Source organism: Pelecanus crispus, chromosome 4 (genome assembly GCF_030463565.1).
Source record: "Pelecanus crispus isolate bPelCri1 chromosome 4, bPelCri1.pri, whole genome shotgun sequence".
Classification (NCBI taxonomy): Eukaryota; Metazoa; Chordata; class Aves; order Pelecaniformes; family Pelecanidae; genus Pelecanus; species Pelecanus crispus.
The window spans coordinates 73,979,753-74,000,428 of NC_134646.1; the positions used below are offsets into that span (position 1 = coordinate 73,979,753).

A 20,676-nucleotide genomic window follows, 5' to 3' on the forward strand; every position below is an offset into this window, starting at 1 on the left:
TTTGGATGTTTAACTTGGAATTTGTTCTTTTCTCTGCCTCCCACACATTAGCATGCACAAATAACCTGTAGTCTCCTAGGTATTGTGCAGTATTAGATGTGCATGTTACGCCTCTTCTCTTCCCAAAAACGAGCTGTAGTAAGGACACAGTGCTCCAGGATCTAGGGAAATGAAAGGAAACTGATAAACCGAGGCACCTAGAAAGAGATGGACACATGGCCAAATACAGCCATGTCTCATTGTTACTGTTTAAAAGAACTGGATTATGCATAGATTAGAGCAGAGACAGGAAACACGACATGGAGTAATCTGAATGTCTGAAGGAGAAACAAGGCAGGTAACCAAGGGACCAAGGCAATCTGAAAGTTCTTAGGGTACTTGTTTGTTACTACAGTGGAATATGAGTGGTAAAATTGAGACAGTTGGTGCTGAGGATTTGATGTCCACACTCTACGTAATTCCAGGAAAATTGGATATAATCTGGTCATATGGACTGAATGCCCATTAATGCTTGTTATGTACCATCAGGAATCCAGCTTGTCAGCTCCAAAACCAGTCTTTTATATAAAGCAAGGCGTACCAGGTAAGGTTGACTGGTACATTCACCTCAAAAGCATGTTCCTGGTCCAAACAAAACACTAATGTAGATGAACCCCTCTTGTAGCTCTAGGAGAAAGTCTTCTCTCTTTTCATTAAAGAAAATAGTTTTAAGTTCTGGGGAAAAGAAAATTCTGTTATAATTGAAGTCTCAAAAAGTAAAAATACTGCCTGAATTTCTGAAATTTCATAGTATGATGTGAAACAAATTCATTGCAGCTGCTTGTTGCTTGCTTGCTTCTTACTTGCTGCGCTACCTTAGCTTTTCAAGCAGAGTTGAAAAGTACTGGGAAGGTACAAAAGAAGGCATGCCATACCCAACATCCCTTTAATGCTTTTCCCCGGTAAATTTACCCTTTTAGGCCTCATATCAAAGTATGCAGAGAAGACACAGCTGACTTGTCCGTTTCTAAACTCAGTAATCTGTTTAATTGCCTGGATTATCATTAAAATATCATTGGTATCATTAAAATACTTTTTTATATAATTGCAGCTACCACTACTTCATTGCATTTTTTTGGCTCTATGGATGCATATCTCAGACTGTTACAATCCAAATTCAGCTTATACATCCAATATTCTGTAACATGTCTGTTAACTTTTAAATGAATAAAAATAACTATTGCTTCCTGTGAATCATTGCATGGACTGATCCCTTACTCATTCACCTCCCTCTAGGGATCATGCCATATCTCACAGCTTGCTGATAAATGCACTGCCAGTTTTAAGTGCTAATATCCTTTTACATCTGGGCTCTTACCTGTATCTTTTGGCATAATTTACAGGCAGTAGTTGATTGCCATTAGCTTGCATAATAGCAGCACCTTCAGTGTTCCAGGTGGGTGCCCACACATAGATGCAGTCTCTTCCCCAAAGGACTTGCTGTGCCTTGCAATTGAAGTATAGATTTGAGTGCGCTTTCTCCCACATACTGTTTTGCTTCTTGATGATTAATCCTCTCTCATTCTTTCTATGCCGTTTTATTACAAGTCACTTACTGGGCTCAGTGTCACTTCTGACATATGCCTTGGAAACTCAAGTTTTAAGTCCTGGATAAGTATTTCCTTTTCCTATTTTACATTCATTATACTGTGCTGCTATGCATATGTGACTCTTCTGCTTGTAACCTTGAAAACTGAAATGGAATTAATTCTGTGTGAACTTCTAGCATTTTTCAGGCCAAAAAGAATTTGTCCTGGAGTTTTTGAGCAAAAGATCCCGTTTTCTAATTGTTGCCTTTGATCCAAGGCTGATAGCAGGTTGTTAAGCACTTTCTGCAATTTCTCTCTGGAAAAACTGTTTATCAGTGGTATATTTAAAAAAAAATTCCCCCCCAAACAAAAACCAAAACCCACTAAGTAGAGATTTGGAGGTTTTAAAAACAAATATTTGTTTTCCTAGTTTACTTTATGGGATACTGAAACATATTAGCACAAATTAACTGTTGAAATACTTTCCACTGACCACTTGAGGGCATCTGTTGATGTAGTTTGAAGTGCTGCAGTAGTTTGGAGTCATGTTGTCACATCACTGTTTCTACTCCATTTTGAGGAAATGAAATTCAAGATAAATCCCTTTGACTGAAAGTGGGGAGTATAGAGGGCTTGTATCAAGCAATAACCAAGGATTATAATCCACTTTCTTTATTAATGAGTAATCAAATAGGTTTCAATGAAACTTCTGAAGTTGTTTTATGCAGATCCACAAAGAAGAAATTTCTGCGAGCACAGGTTAACTTAGTTGATAACAGCTTTGTATCAACACTCATGTTACTAGGCCTGTAGGAAAGATTGTGGCTTCCCAAAGTGCACGTTTATGGCTGTGTTTCTTTGTAGGGCTTATGACTATTCCATTTGATGGCTGATGTGTAATCCACAGCAGGTTTCGTGTAAGAAGCTGTACAGTAGTAGTCTAATAAATAACAAATAAGTGATAACTGAAATGGTATTTTGACATGCATTGGATCTGTTAAACTCTTAACAGAGCCATTTCAAGCATGGACTGGGTTTTATACTTCTCGGAGCACGTTAAAAGGAATCGCAAGGAGAGCAAGTTCACTGCTTTATGCTGGAGAGTCCTTTTTCACACAGTATGTCTGGAAACACCCAGCAAGTTCTATTTGCAGATGTGGAGCTTTAAAGCAACTTCAGAGCCTTAGATGGGCAGTTTCAGAGGTAAAGATTGATTTATTTTTTTAATTTGAATGAAAATGTTTATTGCCCAAAGGCAAAGCTTTGCTTAAGCATTTCAGCTGGAGCATCTCAAGGTTGCTTTTATGTTTTTAGAAATAACTTCCCCTTTAGCAAGACTTAAGTGAAAATAAAGCAATTTTGCAAAAAACTGTCTTTAAACATGACTTCAGCCCCTTAGCCGTGCATTAGGACATGGTTACTGGCAAATGTTTTCTTCAGCTGGTGAAAGAGTATGTGGTTTCAAACTTTGCACATGAAATTCCTTTTCTTAACGTTAGTTTTATTATTTACAAAATGGTTTTTAAAAAATAAACAAAGAATGAACTAATTGAAAACTGCTGATAATTTCTACTTCTGCAAGTTAGAAGAGGAAGGACATATTTGTTTCTTCAAAGTTCAGCAGCTAAGTGATCAGCCTCATACCATTAACCATTTACAGGCCTTAGTACTTTTGCTGGTAATAAATATTTTGCCAGCTAAGTTGACCAGATCTTAGTAGGAAATGAAAAACCTGTCTTGTTACGGTATTTTGCTGCATTCTTGTTTTAGGTAACTTGTATTTTTTTTCCTCTAAATATGTAACTTCAGTAATTTCTAAATATTAAAAGAGGAATACATATAGAGGGAAATCTGTGTGCATCTTGTCTTTGAGTATTTCATTCTATATATAGCAATTTGGAATACGCAAAATGTGAATCTGTGAATATAATTGTAGTACCTTATTAAGTTGTATGTCTGAAGGTTAGTGAACCATTTTAATACAAAGGGAAACCTGAAGTTGTCATCTTGTTGCATTGTGACCTTTCAAACTACTCTTAAATGTAAGGTCCAGCACCACGATGGTATAACAGGCACAGAGTCTCCCAAGGTGAAGGACATGTACATGAATAACTTGATGTATGGAATGTTCAACGTAAAGAAGCTAATGGCTTCCATAATTTTTGACATGAACAATGCGAAAAAGAATGGAGAGGTCTATTCTTCTGTTTACAGTAAAGACTCAGGAATACCAGGTACTTTTTAACACAGCTTTTCCAGTTTTCAGGCTAACTTACAAAAGCTATCGTGTTTTCCTCCAAAACAATTGACATATGTACCACCTAAGTTCTGTGAACTACAGCTAGAAAATCCTGTTTGTCTTATGAGACCTCCTAGACCTGAGGCAAACTCAGATGAATTTATAGGCTCTCAGATCTTAAGCATCTGAAACCAGGACCTTTAAACTGATATTGGGCAGAGCCCTGCCCCAGTGCGTATATTGGACCTGGCTCCCAGATTCAGACCTCAACTATGTAATGGAGGGGAGGAAGAGGTGCTGATTGGGATAATTACTAAACTAACCTTACTCTGCAATGTAAGATTATGTGGTAAGAAGCACAGTCACAGTTAAGAAATGTTCTTGTTATACTGTACTGCCAGCTTGTGTAAAAAATGAAAAGGAATTTTGAAGGAGTCTATTCTGAAGACTGTACATTCCCTTTTATCTTTACTTTGGAAACTTTTTAAACTGCCAAATGTTAAGTAGTGCCATGGGCTGTGCGACAGACCAATTTGGTTTTTTACAGGGTTGTTTTTAGATTAGGCTTCTCATTTGATCTTCTGTATAACTCTGTATAACTTCTGTATAACTCAGTTAATACTGCATGACAGTGAGTTGTGGTAAGCTGCTTATTTTCACTAAATGCATTTACATTCAACTCAGGTGTCATTTTCTGAATACATGGTCTCTTTTTACTGGGTAAAGAATAGAAGAATAAAGCAGAAGAGGTCTTTATGAAGTACAGTAAAATGTTTTCCTTTTTTCAATCATGAAGTTTTACTGCAAGGCTTTATGTTAAAATTTTGTAAGATGGCTATACCTAAACAGATCGCTCAAATACTTTTTAATACCACATTTTAAAAATACATAGTTTTAGTGACTGATAGCTTTGTTTGTTTGCATGCACAAAGGTGCTACAGATGTTGACCAATATGTTGTTGTCTATAATCCACTGGCATGGAACATCACTACCTTTGTCATGGTTGCTGTCAGCCACTTGGAAATGAGCGTATATGATGAACTGGGACATTCCGTGCCAGCACAGGTACTTCAACTTTGTTTCTTTCTGTTGCTTTTCTTTTACTTGTCAGTTTTCACTGACTTGATCCTACCTCCTGTCAAAGTGTGGCAATATATAGTATTACAGTGAAAACAAGTATTGGTTCAAACTGTTCTCTCAACTATAATTTTTTTTTTTTTCTTTAATGTCCAAAAGGGCTTCCTGCTGTTCTGGTGTGTTTGGTTTGTCCTTTGCATGCCTGCTGTGTGTGACCTGGCATTTCTTACCTTGCTTTTCTTTCTATAAAAAATACTGTTTCCAGTAAAGCCCGTTTGGTTGAAGCCCTGCCCTACAATTGACAGTCCTGTTTGTACAATTGACAGAATTGCCTTGGGGAGGAGAAGAGATATAAGAAATGTAGGTCTTAGTTACAAGCCCAAAAGAGACTGGTGACAGTCAGCTGCCATGTGACAGCTCATTCTGTCATAGCCAAGCTCCAAGACAAGTCCAGCTGTTCCCTGGGAGGGAAGAAAGTGGCCTCAAGTGAAAGCTAGCACTAGCCTTTCTCAGGAACATCTGCTGCAGAGAGTGCATCATCGTCAGTGGCTTGATAAACCTATAGGAATGCCTTCTGCACATAAGGCCTGAAGAGGTGTGACACAATTCCAGATGTCCCCTCTGTCCCTGAGATGCCAGATAGCTCAGCAAGCTCTGCCAGCTGGACAGTGTCTGTTATCTGTGGCTTATGACTATCACCATCCATCAGCACACATTGTCGTCAGGTAGTGATGCACAACAGCTATTTCCTGTTCCTGTATATATACATGACAGTGGTGTAAGACCATACTGCCTTTATTTGGAAGCTATCAGTCTCTTGGGTTAGTGCATGATCATGCTTACATTTCAGCCACTTACCTCTCAGAAGTCCTGCTGTGTGAATTTCTTTAGCCTTGTAAGATACAAGGAGATTGACATGTACTTAAAGCATTTATTTCAGGATTTGGGATGCCCTAAAGTTAAGCTGTCATGTTTTATTTTAAAAAGACAGAGTTCTCTGTTCTAGAGTTGGTCTGTACTCTCATTTGCTAGAAGTTACCCATATATGCATGTGGATACTCACTTGAGGCTAAATGAAATCTCTTTACCAGTAATGAGAAGGTGGTTTGGGGTCTTTTTCTTCCAGTACGTACTGTTCAAAAGTGCATTCATGTCACACACTTCTTCCTTTTGAGAGAAAGAAATCTTTAGCTCAGAAACGTGATGTGATGTCGTGGTTTAACCAATGTCAGCAACTAAGCACCAAGCAGCTGCTCGCTCACTCCCCCTGCCCTGGTGGGATGGGGGAGAGAATCAGAGGAGTAAGAGTGAGAAACACTCCTGGGTTGAGATAAGAACAGTTTCATAATTGAAATAAAATAAAGTAAAATAGCAGTAGTAATAGTAACAGTATAATAATAATAGTAATACTAATATACAAAGCAAGTGATGCACAATGCAATTGCTCACCACCCACCAACCGATACCCAGACAGTCCCCAAGCAGCGATCGCTGCCCCCCCCAGCCAACCCCCCCCAGTTTCTATACTGAGCATGACGCCATATGGTATGGAATAGCCCTTTGGCCAGTTTGGGTCAGCTGTCCTGGCTGTGCCCCCTCCCAGCTTCTTGTGCACCTGGCAGAGCATGGGAAGCTGACAAGTCCTTGACTAGCATAAGCAGTACTTAGCAACAACTAAAGCATCAGTGTGTTATCAGCATTCTTCTCATCCTAAATCCAAAACACAGCACTATGCCTGCTACTAGGAAGAAAATTAACTCTATCCCAGCTGAAACCAGGACATGTGAGTATGCGGCTGAGCGGAATTGAGGCTTGGCAAGTGCTCGGCCTTCTTCCGCACCACATGTATGAGTTGTGTAGTGAAGGGAGTGAATGGGAGTAGGCCCTGTTGATACCACTAAGGTTAGGAGGTCTGTGGTGTGAGTAACTGGACATATGCCAACTGACAGTGTGAAGGTACAGACAACTTGCTTTAATTTCTGGTTAGTCATAACTAACCTCTTTGTGCATGTAATCTCCACAGTGTTTCTCTAATCCCATTTTCTTGCCCCAAACCCAAAGTAGTGCTAAATTATGTAACATTAATGGGCAGGATACATGGAATTGAAAGATGGTTAAAAACTGTTGTTTAATGTATTTTGATATTAAGTAACACTGGTGTAACCACCAGTAACGTGGTGTGCCACGTGCCTCTATCTCCCTCTCGTATGCCTTGCTTAAGGTGAGGGAATTTCTGGGTGCTTCCTCCTCTTGCCACGAGTTTTCTCATATTTGGACTAGTCACATCCCTTACATTTCAGTCTCTTTTCTGGCATTTGACCGACTAGTTTAATTTGTGATTATTTCTGCTCATACAGACATTTTGCAATGCAGTCTTAAATCAAGATCTATGATTCCATGTTCATGTTAAAATAAGATCTAACTTTCTAATTTGCTTAGTGACCCTCTTTCCTTCACTAGAAAGGTTCACTAGAAAGGCTAAGCCTAATCCAAGTTCACCAAACTCCCAATTAAAAGCAGCACAGATCTACATTATAACTGAGAATTGTAAGAATGGCATGTTTAGAAACTTACTTTTAAATTAGGAGTTAACTTTTGTAATTTAGGGCTTACAACACATGAAGATAGTTGCCTTGCTGATTAATTTTCTGTAATGGAGCATTTCATATGTTAACATACAGGTTCAAAGCTCGGCGGAGTCCCGTTCTACCTATGATCTGTATATTCTAGTTGCAATAAGTGGTCTGAGCTACAGAAAATACAATGTTAAACCCTTGAATGGTAAGCAGTCTGCATTTGTTGGAAGATCAGTCAAGTACAAGCGAAAAGACGTAACTCGTGCAGATCAACAAAGTCGACAGTTGCTTCCTGTGGTTAACAACTGCTACCAGGTCTTGTTTGACCAAAACACAAATCTAATGCACAGCATTACAGAGAGGTGAGATTACCTGCTTGTTTTTAATAATGTTGCAGATGCTGTAAAACCCCTTATAAAAATAAGTCCAAGGACTATATCATGTGCCTTAATTCTGAGACTTAACTAACAAAATGTTCTTTACATTCTTTACAATTCTTTTTTATTTCTAGTTCACATGTCCTCCTTTCTACAGGAAACATCCAACACTAGCATAGGTGTGATTCCATACTATTTCTGTAATGTTGTTGCCCTGTTTAACCATCCAATCAGTCTAAGATGACATATCACAGTATTAACTAGTAGATCAGCAGAATCTCATTGTACTTTAGAACTAAAGAGGGTTATGAATGTGTTTCTATTAAAAGTAAATAAGTACATATACTATGGGTACACAATGAGCCTTAAGTGATAAAGCAAGAGCTTTCTCTTACTAATCAGTAGTGTTTTGTCCTGTATCACTCTATCGTAGAAAACTACAAAACTTTTTGAAAGGAAATGTTTAACTAGGGAAATTCTATTTAATCAGGCAGATAAAATGGAAGAACAATCAAGATCAAGGTGAGGTGTGGGGTTTGCAGATTATCTTTCTCGGCTAATGCAAATTGGCCCTATTCCTTCAGCTTCAGTGGAGCTGTGCTGCTTTTTGCCTGCTCAGGATTCAGATTGTCAGCTATGTACTGATGGAAGATTTGACCCCTTTGACATTGGCCTAGGGACTACTAGACCTCTTTCACCTTTGTGGTTTTGTTCATAATTCTGCCTCCTAGAGCAAGAACTTGTTGTCCAGTATAGCTAAAATCAGCTTTAAAAGTATAGATGGGCCTTAGCTAAGAGCCCTGGAGTGAGTACTTTCTCAGAGTGCCTCTGGATCCTAACTGTTTCCAGATTCTGTGAGGAATATAATAAGGAATAGAATGAGGAAGAACAAAAATCTAAATTCAGATTCCATTTTTCTTCATCCTGTTCTGGCAGGCAGCAAGAGCTGGAATTCAGCATGTAGGAGAAATGGGATATTCACTTTCTTCACAATCCTTCAGGGAAGCCCAGAATGTTTGAGTTCCAGCAAGTTTGCTTTGGGGTAATGGGAGAGCAAGGTGTCAGATCAGAATGGGAGGACAGGTGAAAAAAAACTTGGGATCTTCAACTGTGAAGCCTTATAAGGTTTAGCTGTAACAGTTAAAACTTCTGGGTCCTGCCCCTGCACTGGAAATGCCCCATAACAGGAGTAGTAGAAAATACTTGAATATGTTTTGCTCCTCCGTCATTACAATTTGTAGTTTGCTGTATTAACACTAGCTAAAATGGTTGGCAGTTTAAATTTATATGCCAGATGAAGTGATTTTTCCTGTTTTGCCAGCAAGGCTCCAAAAGAGGAGCAGAGCAGGTAGGGCAATAGCATCTCAAATTGCATTCATGCGACTTTCCAAAGAGTGTGATACGGAGTCCTGAATAGCTAAACTGTAAGCTTCAGGGGAGAAAGGAGGAGACAAAATAGGTACTGAGCAAGTGTAAATTTTGCTATACTGTTGCTCTTATATTCTTTACCAGTTTTAAATATGGAAACTTGCATCATGCCGATTTACCTAGCTACAAAGTAGGTAAACGAACCTGGTTATTCCTTAATATAGAATCATAGAATGCTTTGGGTTGGAAGGGACCTTTAGAGGTCATCCAGCCCAACCCCCTGCAGTGAGCAGGGACAGCTTTAACCAGATCAGGGTGCTCAGAGCCTCGTCCAACCTGACCCCGAATGTTTCCAGGGATGGGGCCCTCCACCACCTCTCTGGGCAACCTGTGCCAGTGCTTCACCACCCTCATTGTAAAAAATTTCTTCCTTATATCCAGTCTAAATCTATTCTTCTTTAGTTTAAATCCATTATTCCTTGTCCTGTCACAACAGGCCTTGATAAAAAGATTGTCCCCATCTTTCCTGTAGGCCCCCTTTAAGTACTGGAAGGCCGCAATAAGGTCTCCTCGCAGCCTTCTCTTCTCCAGGCTGAACAACCCCAACTCTCTCAGCCTGTCCCCATAGGAGAGGTGCTCCAGCCCTCGGATCATTTTTGTGGCCCTCCTCTGGACCTGCTCCAACAGGTCCATGTCCTTCTTGTGCTGAGGGCCCCAGAGCTGGACGCAGCACTGCAGGTGAGGTCTCACCAGAGCAGAGCAGAGGGGCAGAATCCCCTCCCTCGACCTGCTGGCCACGCTGCTTTTGATGCAGCCCAGGATACAGTTGGCTTTCTGGGCTGCAGGCGCACATTGCCGGCTCATGTCCAGCTTTTCATCCACCAGTACCCCCAAGTCCTTCTCGTCAGGGCTGCTCTCAATCTCTTCATCCCCCAACCTGTACTGATATCGGGGGTTGCCCCATCCCAGTTGCAGGACCTTGCACTTGGCCGTGTCCCTGCTTCCACTGCTTGTGCAGTTCCCTCTTACTCTTCATGTAAGAGTATGTAAGAGTATTTTATATGGTGCAATGTAACTCATTTCTGTGTAATGGGAAGGTTTCGATCTTGTAGCAACTCTCCCATCAAAACATTGAGCTAATGTAGATGTTGTTTATGTCTTAAGGTGTTTCTGTTTTACAAAAGTATAAAATGACATAGAAACTCCATTTATTTACACACTGACAGACGTCTTAACGGTAAGCGCTGTAATTCTCTGCTGTCCTCATTTCCTGAATCTTATGAAATCAGTTATCCACTTTGAGGAAACAGATATTTTTTCTTCCATTCCCAGCCTCATTCCTGTTGCAGTTCAGCTTTGCATCTATTATGTACAAAATGTGTTTGTAAGTAATACAGTTTTTCCTCTTCTGTGGATTCACAGGGAGACTAACCAGACTGTCCAGATGACCCAGGAGTTCTTTGAGTACCGTGTGAATGGAGACGTGATGAAAGGACCCATTTCAGATAACTACTTATTTGCCCCAAATGCTTCGGCTGTTCCAGTATCAAAAGCAGTGGGATTGGAAGTGGTTTCTGGAAACTTGATGACAGAGATACGGCAGTATTTCTACAGGTACAACACCATTACAGCTTCACTTCACTGGAACGTTAAATTCTCTGCACATATGTGTGAGATTAACTCTTTATAGTTACTCCTAAACAGTGAGCTTTGTGTACTGTTTAGGATTTAGACAAAAGAACTAGCATGCATCTGCTAAATGTAGTGCTGAGGAAGCACCTCCTTCAAATAGCACATATTGCTGCAGGGAGGGAGGTGAAGATTGTTCAGAGTTATCTTCTGTGGTTCATTTTGTAGTGCAGCTTCTGGTGGGATCCTGGTTCTGTACAATTCAATGAAAATTGCAGCTAACATCATCTTACATGGGTGCAATTTGGACATAATGGTTCATTTTTATAACTGAATATCTTTCTTTACAAGTGAATTAGAGAAAGGAGAAACGAATCCTACACAAGGTGACTCTGACCCCAATGAACTAGCTACTACTAGCTAACACTACTGTGTTAAAATTATATCAGTCTGTATCCCCTTCAGCCTCTTTTAAACCTGGTTATTTGATTGAAGCCTTTTGCTTTACATGGTGTTGTACAAGGATTGTAGTTGAGAATGACCTTTGGAAAACAGTGGAACTCAAAATCAAGGTTGCCCAGATTGGAAAAAATACATGTATTCTGTATAATGTAAATGTGTTGCTTAGGGAGTCATAATTATTTTAAAATTTGTTGTTAATTTTGAGAAAAACAGAGCCTCTATAATCAAATGAAGAGTCTCTTTACACTTGCAACACTAAAGAAAATTGTAGGATATCACTTACTCCAGTTGAATATCTGTACATTTGAAAATTAAATTGAAATTAAAAGTAATTTTACATGTACATGAAATATATAGAAAACAGGCAAGAAACTTGTCCGTGTAGGATGACATCATGAATGACTTGCAAATCTTGACATCACCAGTCAAGTGCTCCACTTTGTAAACTCTGCATATTTTCGCTCTCATTTTTATAGTAATATTACTTCTCAGGATTACATATATGCAGTATATACCAGGATGTATACAGTACCAGAAGGCTACGATGGGAAGTTGCTTTGCCATAGGATAGAGCAAGAATACAGCATTGGGCCTTTGGAATTAAATCGTGAAGCGGTTCTAAGAACAAGCACAAATTTGAACACTAGGCAGCTACTCTACACTGACAGCAATGGATATCAGATTCAGAAAAGACCATTCAAGGCATACGTGAATAACACAGTGGCTCGGGTAGGCACAAAGGTGTAATCCAAAGTCAATTATATCTTATCTTCATTCTCCGTTACTGTTACCTACGTTAACATTATCACTGCATGATTTACTGTGTGTTTTCAGAACTATTATCCTATGGTCCAGACTGCCTACATTGAAGATGATACCACAAGGCTGATGCTGCTCGCAGAAAGAGCTCATGGTGTCTCTAGTCAAGGAAATGGACAAGTGGAGGTAACAAATTTTTTTTTTTTTTGTAGGAGAGCATAATTTCATGGCTGCTGATAATATAAGTAAAGCATATGATGGCTGATTACTGTTGTGACATTTACCTTCCCAATACAGGTGATGCTTCACAGAAGACTATGGAACAACCTTCAGTGGGACCTGAATTACAATCTCACTTTGAATGACTCTTCAGTGGTTCGCCCTGTGATTTGGCTTATTTTAGGAACCAAGGCCGTCACCAATATTTTGTATCGGACAAGTGGACTGGTGTTAGAACACAGGCCAGTAGTAATGTTTGGAGAATTATCAGGTAACTCATTCCATCTCCTGTGCTATCTTTAGCATCTGAACAGCTTATTTATGTTGCTCTGATTTATGCTGTTACATTTCTAGTGCAGAATTCAAGCCGTCTGTGTGGCAAAGTTAGTATACAGTGAGTTAGGAGGCAGATTTAGAGCCTGCTAATTACTTTGCATTAATTTCAAACATCGATGTTGTCCCAGTGTATGTATTCTCTTGTTATGTAATTATGTCTACTTTCAGAGGAGAATAAATTTTAAGGCGTCTAATGAGAACAAAATGTCCATACAGGGAATTAGTGCAAAGTAGCTAGCGCACCATATATCAGCTTCCTGGATGCTGACTCCTTAATGACCATTTTTGAGTCATACTTTTAAAAATATTTGTTTGACTTATTAACTAAAAATGAAGCCAGGTGGTGGAATAACAACTTCAAGCTGCAGTGAACTTTGCTTTATGGAAAGCTCTAATACGCTTCTCCAGCAGTGAAAATCATGCTGCTTTCTGCTTTGTATCTCAGAAGGCCTTGGAGGAGAAAGCATAGGATCTGCTTTGCATCTGCCTTGGCAGAAAAAGCAAAAATCTTTTTACCCTTCCACAGTACCCTAGCCAGGCTTGTGCGTGTGATGCACGTTTGATGTTTGCTTTGTTTCACTTTGCATGGAGGAGATAAACCAAAGCTACCCGGACAATTTCAGCAGAGTTCAGTCCACAGTTCACCTGTAACTGTCCCACCTAATCTTCATCTTCAGACTCTGAGCATTCCAGGGTGGAGATACAGCTCTAATCATGCAGAGCAGGTCCACAACATCCGCATGGGTAAGTGCCTTCAAAAGGGTGGCTGGATGTTACACTTAAAGAAGCTGTTTTTCTTTTCTTTCTATCATCTGTGGCTAGTACTTTTATTTATTCAAAGTGTTCCTCTATCAAGAAAGTTAATTGTACTGATGTGGCACTTTGGGACATGGTTTAGTGGGCATGGTGGTGTTGGGTTGATGGTTGGATTGATGATCTTAGAGATCCTTTCCAACCTTAATGATTCCTAGTTTTTACTTTCATTAAAAAATACTCCAGCCACCAAGCCAGGAAACATGAAATTACTACTCTACCCTTAATTGGTTTAGTGGTGGACTTGGTAGTGTTAGGTTAATGGTTGGATCTTAAAAGGTCTTTTCCAACCTAAACGATTCTATGATTTCTCTACTCAAATAGTAAAATATTTCTCCTGCATGCAGTCATCATGCCTGTTAGTGTCATTCCTGTCAACAGTGGGAGCTGGGTATTTCTTGATGTTAGTCCTCTTGCTAATTGTAAAAAATGTGAATTAAGTTCAAATTATAAGAGTGTAAAGCTTAAAAAAAAAGAAATTTAAAAGTTCGTTTTATTTTTAAAGTAAGAAAATGTTTTCATTTTGTTTTCTTTTAAAGGTAAACAGAAGCAAGGTGATGCAGACTTCAGCCGTGTCCTGCTAAGAATTAGGCACTTGTATGAAGTTGGAGAGGATCCTGTGCTGTCTCAACCTGTGATAATAAATCTGAAGGTAAATCTAATCCTTCGAGACAGAAAACCACTTGAGGTGGTTTTGTTCCAGAGAGAACTGGTCCTGGAATGAAACTTCCCATGTGCTAGAGACTCCACAGAAGATGGATACAAAACTACTAGTATAACGTTAACCTCAGAGGGAAGCAGGTCTTGTTTTTACTCAGCTTTGTAACACCGAAGCTGTTACTTCAGATGAAGTTGCCATAGGCACAGCATGAAGATCTGCATAAATATAGGTAGGATCGGTTCTGTTGAGCTGTTGGTTGTGTAACACTTCCTGCAGTACCTTAACTGGTGCAGAGAGTGGGATTCTGTTTTGCTGTTGCTTTAGTTATTGCAAGTTGTACCTATAGTTAATGAAATGTGGACAGGATTAAAGGAAACAAGTATTTTTTTCCTCTGTAGTTTATATCTGTGAGTTGTTGAAACTTTGGTTGCTTCCATCCCATACTGTGTGTTTTCAGTTTCTTGTTTATTTGATCTTTCATATAGAAGTAGATTATTTTATAATACAAGGCAGGAGTTCATTATTTTAAGACATGAAATTTTGATTGTGATGACAGAAACATGGGGAAGAAGGTGCAGGATTCTGTTTTGTTTAAAAAAGCATAGTGAGTTTCAGCTCTTGAATGAAGAGATTAGTAGGCTATGAACTTTGCTACAACACAGAGGAAGCTCTCAGCACCTCAGCTTCTTAGTTTGAAGCCTGGTGAACCTCTAGTTGCCCTTGTGTTCCGTGACCTAACAGATTTTTAAAGTCTCTACTGCTCTGCTTAACAGTTAAATGCTAGAGATGAAAGTTCTACTCTGGTCTAACTGTGTACTAGACCAGTGAGTGTGATGCTATTCTCAATAAACTGTGGTTTGATTCCTTGTGTTTTCTTTATTTGCAGTCTTTGCTAAAGGGATTAGGATCAGTGATGGCAGTGGAAGAGCGATCACTCACAGGCATCTGGGATGTAAACACTTTGAAGCGGTGGAAATGGAAGACTGCACAATATCCAAGCAGAGGTAGGTGGAATAAGGTGGTTGGTGTCCATATTGTTGTTGGCTGTTGAAGCTTGATGGATAGTCTAATTAAAAATATTTGCAAGATTAAAAATGTATTGTTGTTCTATATGGCAGACCTGGTATCTGGCACAACCTACAAGTAATAGCATTTAGCAAAGATTCCCTGCAAGTAGTAGAATGCTGTATTTCTCTGATGGCTTGGTTTGCCTAGAAATGTTAAAAAGCTTGAAATCTTTCTGGAGTTATCTTTGTCCAGATAGAAGTGGCTACTTTATAAATTCACACTTGTGACACTGATTGATTTTGTTAGATGCTGATGAGTTGTATTAATCTAAGCTTAAGCATGTGCTGCAGAAAAACAGACAGCTGCAGTTAAAAAACCTCACTGTAATCAGCTTAAAGGACTGTGTGGATATGATTCAAGTTAGGGCTGACACTCAAGTCAAATGCTATGGGTGACCTCATTTCATTTCTCATTCCAGTTAGTTGCTTGGACATTGTCCTTACTATCACTTACATCCATATATGTGCCTTGTAAAAAGCTTGCAGAGGTTTTGGGCTGGGCTAGGTGGCAGTTTAGAGCTTTACTTGACCTGCAGCTAGGATTTTGCTTGCTGTTTACTCATGATGAAGAAAAGTTGCATGACTGGGGAGTCGTTTCATGTTTTCTGTGTGACTCAGTGTGTGAAAAATAGATTAATTGTGTATTTTAATGTTATGACTGGGTGCATCTTAGGCTCCATACTACTTACAGCTTTAAGGAGGAGAACATGCTCAAAGACCAGCTTTTAAGGAAGGAGGGATGAGTTAAAACTGTTGAGATGATAGAATAATACATACATTTGAGTAAAGCTGCTTCTTTAATAAATTACCAACCTTTTTGTGTTATACAGGATTCTCCAACAGCACAGAGACCTCAGAAAACTGTATAGTAACTGTTCACCCAAAGGAAGTAAGGACTTTCTTCATATACTTTCAAGGTCAATAAAGTTTGACATTGTATTTCAGGAGTGAATATGTAATAGCTTCCAATTTTTGTTTCAAGATATGAGTGACAATCTTGAAAAACATTCTACTGCTGTTAATGAAAGAAATAGTCATTTTGGAATAAACTCTAAATTTAATTAAACTGTTGGCCTGAGTTGTGGGTATTTTTGTTCGTTAACCACTTTTTTTTTTTCTGAAACGTGTTCAATTAAAAAATTACCTTGGTGTTGCAGTGCAAGCATATTGAACGTTTTTGTGCTTGCCGGGGGTGCTTTTAAAGTGATTGCTTCTGTGATGCTTCACTGTTGAGCACTGACAAAGTCATATTGGTCCTACAGTCTTGAATGGTCTTTCTAATTAATGGTGATCTCAAGAGTCTTCTCTTAGGGTTTTTATTGTTAGAGGAGATGATTTCCAAATCACAGAATAGTGATTTGCCAAATGACTGTTCTGTTTCTACATGCAAGGAGGAATGCCTGTTGTGTTTCAGCTACTTTGTCTTTTGGGCAACAACTGCAAGGTTTCTGCTTTGCAGTAAACTGAAAATGAATGTACTGTTTGTATTCCTTTGCACTAAGTTCATTTAAATTGTGTATCTTAAGGTTCAGAACTGATTGGCTTTGCTTCACAGTATCCTGGTCCTGGATGTTCAGTCTTGTGTTCTGGGTAAACTGGAGCTAGTCTGTCAACAGAAGGTGTATTGCCACATGGCCAGTAACTAACTCATCATGTAACCTGAAGCAGGAACACCGTTCTTACAACACAGTGAACTTACTTCCTGGGCTCAAAGAATGTGCACAGTGTTAGCAGACAATGTTTCGTTAGCGTCAAGTTGAAGTTAATTATAGAGGACTGTGTTTAGGGTTAAACTGACAGTTAAGTGTAAATACTAAGCAGATCCGATTGAGCAGCCGCAGAAGGAAACTTGGACAGCAGCTAGCTTTCCTAATAGCTGGTATGTATTTATGTTCAAAAGAAAAGTTGCATTTTTCTATTTTTGTTCTTAGCTCTAATCAATGTGGAGCTGTAGAATCTGATTCTCTTCACATCCCGTTGGGCATCTCTACTTATTTTACTTACTCACCATGAAAATGCACATAGCTGAGATGAGAATCAAGTCAGTCACTTCACTGCAGTGGGAATGATAAATTATGCTTGGTGCAACGCTGTACAAAATTGTACTTCTGACCAGTGAAACGTAAAGCTGAAAGAGAAAATATGTAGATTTAAAAGAAGAAAATAGGTACCTTTTCAGTCAATTAATAATTCCAGATCTAGAATCATGTAAAAATGACATTTTACTGTGGTAATTGTTCTGATTTACTTCAGCTGTTCAGCAATAATATCCTATTATATCCTATATAATATCCTATTATATCCTATCCTCTAGCAATAAAATTGGGGAGATAGGGATTTGGTGGGTGGACTGTTCAGTGGATAAGGAATTGGCTGGTTGGTCGCATCCAGAGGGTCGTGGTCAATGGCTCGATGTCCACATGGAGACCAGTGACAAGTGGAGTCCCTCAGGAGTCCGTACTGGGACCAGTGCCGTTTAATATCTTCATCAATGATATAGACAGAGGGATCAAGTGCACCCTCAGTAAGTTTGCAGACGACACCAAGCTGAGTGGTACGGTTGACACGCCAGAAGGACGAGATGTTATCCAAAGGGACCTGGACAAGCTGGAGAGGTGGGCCTGTGTGAACCCCATGAGGTTCAACAAGGCCAAGTGCAAGGTCCTGCACCTGGGACGGGGCAACCCCCAGTATCAGTACAGGTTGGGGGATGAAGAGATTGAGAGCAGCCCTGACGAGAAGGACTTGGGGGTACTGGTGGATGAAAAGCTGGACATGAGCCGGCAATGTGCGCTTGCAGCCCAGAAAGCCAACCCTATCCTGGGCTGCATCAAAAGCAGCGTGGCCAGCAGGTCGAGGGAGGGGATTCTGCCCCTCTGCTCTGCTCTGGTGAGACCCCACCTGCAGTGCTGCGTCCAGCTCTGGGGCCCTCAGCACAAGAAGGACATGGACCTGTTGGAGCAGGTCCAGAGGAGGGCCACCAAAATGATCCGAGGGCTGGAGCACCTCTCCTACGAGGCCAGGCTGAGAGAGTTGGGGTTGTTCAGCCTGGAGAAGAGAAGGCTGCGAGGAGACCTTATTGCGGCCTTCCAGTACTTAAAGGGGGCCTACAGGAAAGATGGGGACAATCTTTTTATCAAGGCCTGTTGTGACAGGACAAGGAATAATGGATTTAAACTAAAGAAGAATAGATTTAGACTGGATATAAGGAAGAAATTTTTTACAATGAGGGTGGTGAAGCACTGGCACAGGTTGCCCAGAGAGGTGGTGGAGGCCCCATCCCTGGCAACATTCAGGGTCAGGTTGGACGGGGCTCTGAGCACCCTGATCTGGTTAAAGCTGTCCCTGCTCACTGCAGGGGGTTGGGCTGGATGAGCTCTAAAGGTGCCTTTCAACCCAAAGCATTCTGTGATTGTATGATTCTATGAATAATATCCTGTGGAGGCACCACTGAAAAACAAAGGGAACAGAGTGAAAAGGACTCTCCCAGAATAACTTGTGAAGTAGTTACGTTGGAAGAGCTGCGCTGGTGGTCAGTTCTTCTGTGTAGACAGCCTATGTATGCTAACTGGTTGCATCTCATTAAAATCACTGCGGAAACTGCCACATTCGGTTACTGGATGAAGAAAGGTTGTTTTGTATTTTCTATTGGTTATTTTTCATACTTGGCTACATAAATATTTAGTGATATGCAAGCCTAACCTACCCTGTTGCAGTGAAAGCCGTTCTCCTGCAACATTAAGCCCAAAGGGGAAGTATATAGCACTGTAACTGATGCAGTAAAGCATGTTGGCAGCTATTTTTCATTTTGTTTTGTGTATGTATTTGGGAAATGAAGTCTGTTTGGCTAAGTCATTTCCCTTGCTTGTATATCTTTTCTCATGCCCTACTTGGTTATACCATGTAGTATAATGGGTACACTGTGTAGCTTAAAGAGTGGTATGATTACAATTCGTATTTTTGTGACTGAAGCGGTATTCATTAAAACACGTGCTGGTAACAGCAAGTCATGCTGGTAGATTATAAAAATTGAACTGTATCTTCACTTCAGTTCAATTCAATTGCACGATCAATCCTGGCCAAGCAGCAAAAGATCTTACAGCTGCTAACTCTGGGCGCTGCTTTCCCCGATGTCAGGTTGATACGTTTCTAGTAGGCTGTGTTAGAACAAATCCTACATAAGCCTTCTGTATGCAGGATACTGTAAACAGGAATACCTCGTTACCAGCTGATTTATCTATTGGGGGTTTTTCTACTTCAATTTCTGGAGACTTTCTGATTTAAAAGAAAAGGGGAAAAAAAAAAACCACCACAAAAAAAACCCCACGGAATATTTTATCTGGAGTTGTTTCAGTGCAATTGGCCATCAGGGAATAATGTGCCAGAGTCAAGTCTTGTATTGTACTGGAGCCATCCAAGACTCTGGTCTGTAAAATGCATGGCATTCCTGCTAGAAGAAGATGTCATTGCATATTTTCTATGTTCTTTTTCCTGAGAAATCTCAGCCCAAGCAAATGGAAGCCTGCAGGCGTTCAAATCTCTGTAGAGGGACCCATTTAGCAATCAACCTTTTTCTTCTCTCACATGTATCAAGACAGTGAGAAGTATTGCGGTGCTACATCAAGACTTGATAGAAATTCTATGATTCTATTAACATTTATTTTACATTGTCAGGTGCAAACCTAGATTAAAGCTAAATAAAATAGCTCCTCTTTCACGCTACCATTTATTTTGTTTCAGAAAGTCCTGCTGATGAAGGTATCGATGCCAGTACCCTGACCACTTCTTTTTTTTTTTTTTCTGTTTTGTAAGAATTACATAGCTGCTCTTTTGAAAGGATATTTTTGCAGATCCCATCTTTAATCACTAGATCAGGTAAAAGAATCACTTGCACTCTTAAAAATAATTTGAAATTTAATTGTGGTATCCACAACTGGTGTATTTGTTTTGTCAGTCCGTTCGTGCTCTGGAGCTGGTTTTCCTACTGAGACGTAATTTATTATTCACAATTGGAAAATAAATTATGCATGTTTTTTCTGTGCTAATAAATATGTGTGCTAAGAAGAGTCCTAGAGTCAAGATCAAATTAAGGTTTTGGTGGTTTTGTATGCGTCATAGCCGGACAAAATTAATAATGTGTATGTATCGTACAGAGCACATAGAATGCCACTGACTGTCACGAGAAGTTATGAGGTCTGTTACATTGAAGTTAGATAGTGGATAAAAAGCCCAAGTAATAGCACGCTTTCCACCTTGTGTTTGAGTCAGAAGAGTGGAAGATTCATGAGTTAGGCAGAACAAAAGTCCAATTTCCATTTTTACCAGAACTTTCTTTTGGCACACCTGCAACTTTCTGAAGTGTTTGTTATGATTTGAAGAAGATCTTGAAAAGTAAAATGTGAATTAAGATTTTTTTTTTTTAAAGAATCTGATAGTTTGACTTAGTACTTCAGAATTTTGTTTCAAGTATGAAAATTTCAGATTAAGTTTTCATTACAAATAAATGTAAATGGCGTTTGCTCCA

General features: G+C 39.7%; 1 protein-coding gene across 1 annotated transcript in view; it reads left to right on the forward strand.

Annotated features, from left to right (window-relative positions):
* The window catches only part of MAN2B2 (mannosidase alpha class 2B member 2), a 34,105-nt gene extending 18,028 nt beyond the window's left edge, over positions 1-16,077 (forward strand). The window contains exons 8-19 of the mRNA XM_075709122.1: positions 2,581-2,771; positions 3,616-3,802; positions 4,740-4,873; positions 7,567-7,823; positions 10,629-10,820; positions 11,774-12,026; positions 12,132-12,242; positions 12,354-12,546; positions 13,203-13,355; positions 13,964-14,076; positions 14,972-15,089; positions 15,983-16,077. Coding sequence (XP_075565237.1) covers positions 2,581-2,771; positions 3,616-3,802; positions 4,740-4,873; positions 7,567-7,823; positions 10,629-10,820; positions 11,774-12,026; positions 12,132-12,242; positions 12,354-12,546; positions 13,203-13,355; positions 13,964-14,076; positions 14,972-15,089; positions 15,983-16,077 — 1,997 coding nt within the window. The remainder of the gene's footprint in view (positions 1-2,580; positions 2,772-3,615; positions 3,803-4,739; positions 4,874-7,566; positions 7,824-10,628; positions 10,821-11,773; positions 12,027-12,131; positions 12,243-12,353; positions 12,547-13,202; positions 13,356-13,963; positions 14,077-14,971; positions 15,090-15,982) is intronic.
* The last annotated feature ends 4,599 nt before the right edge of the window (positions 16,078-20,676 follow it).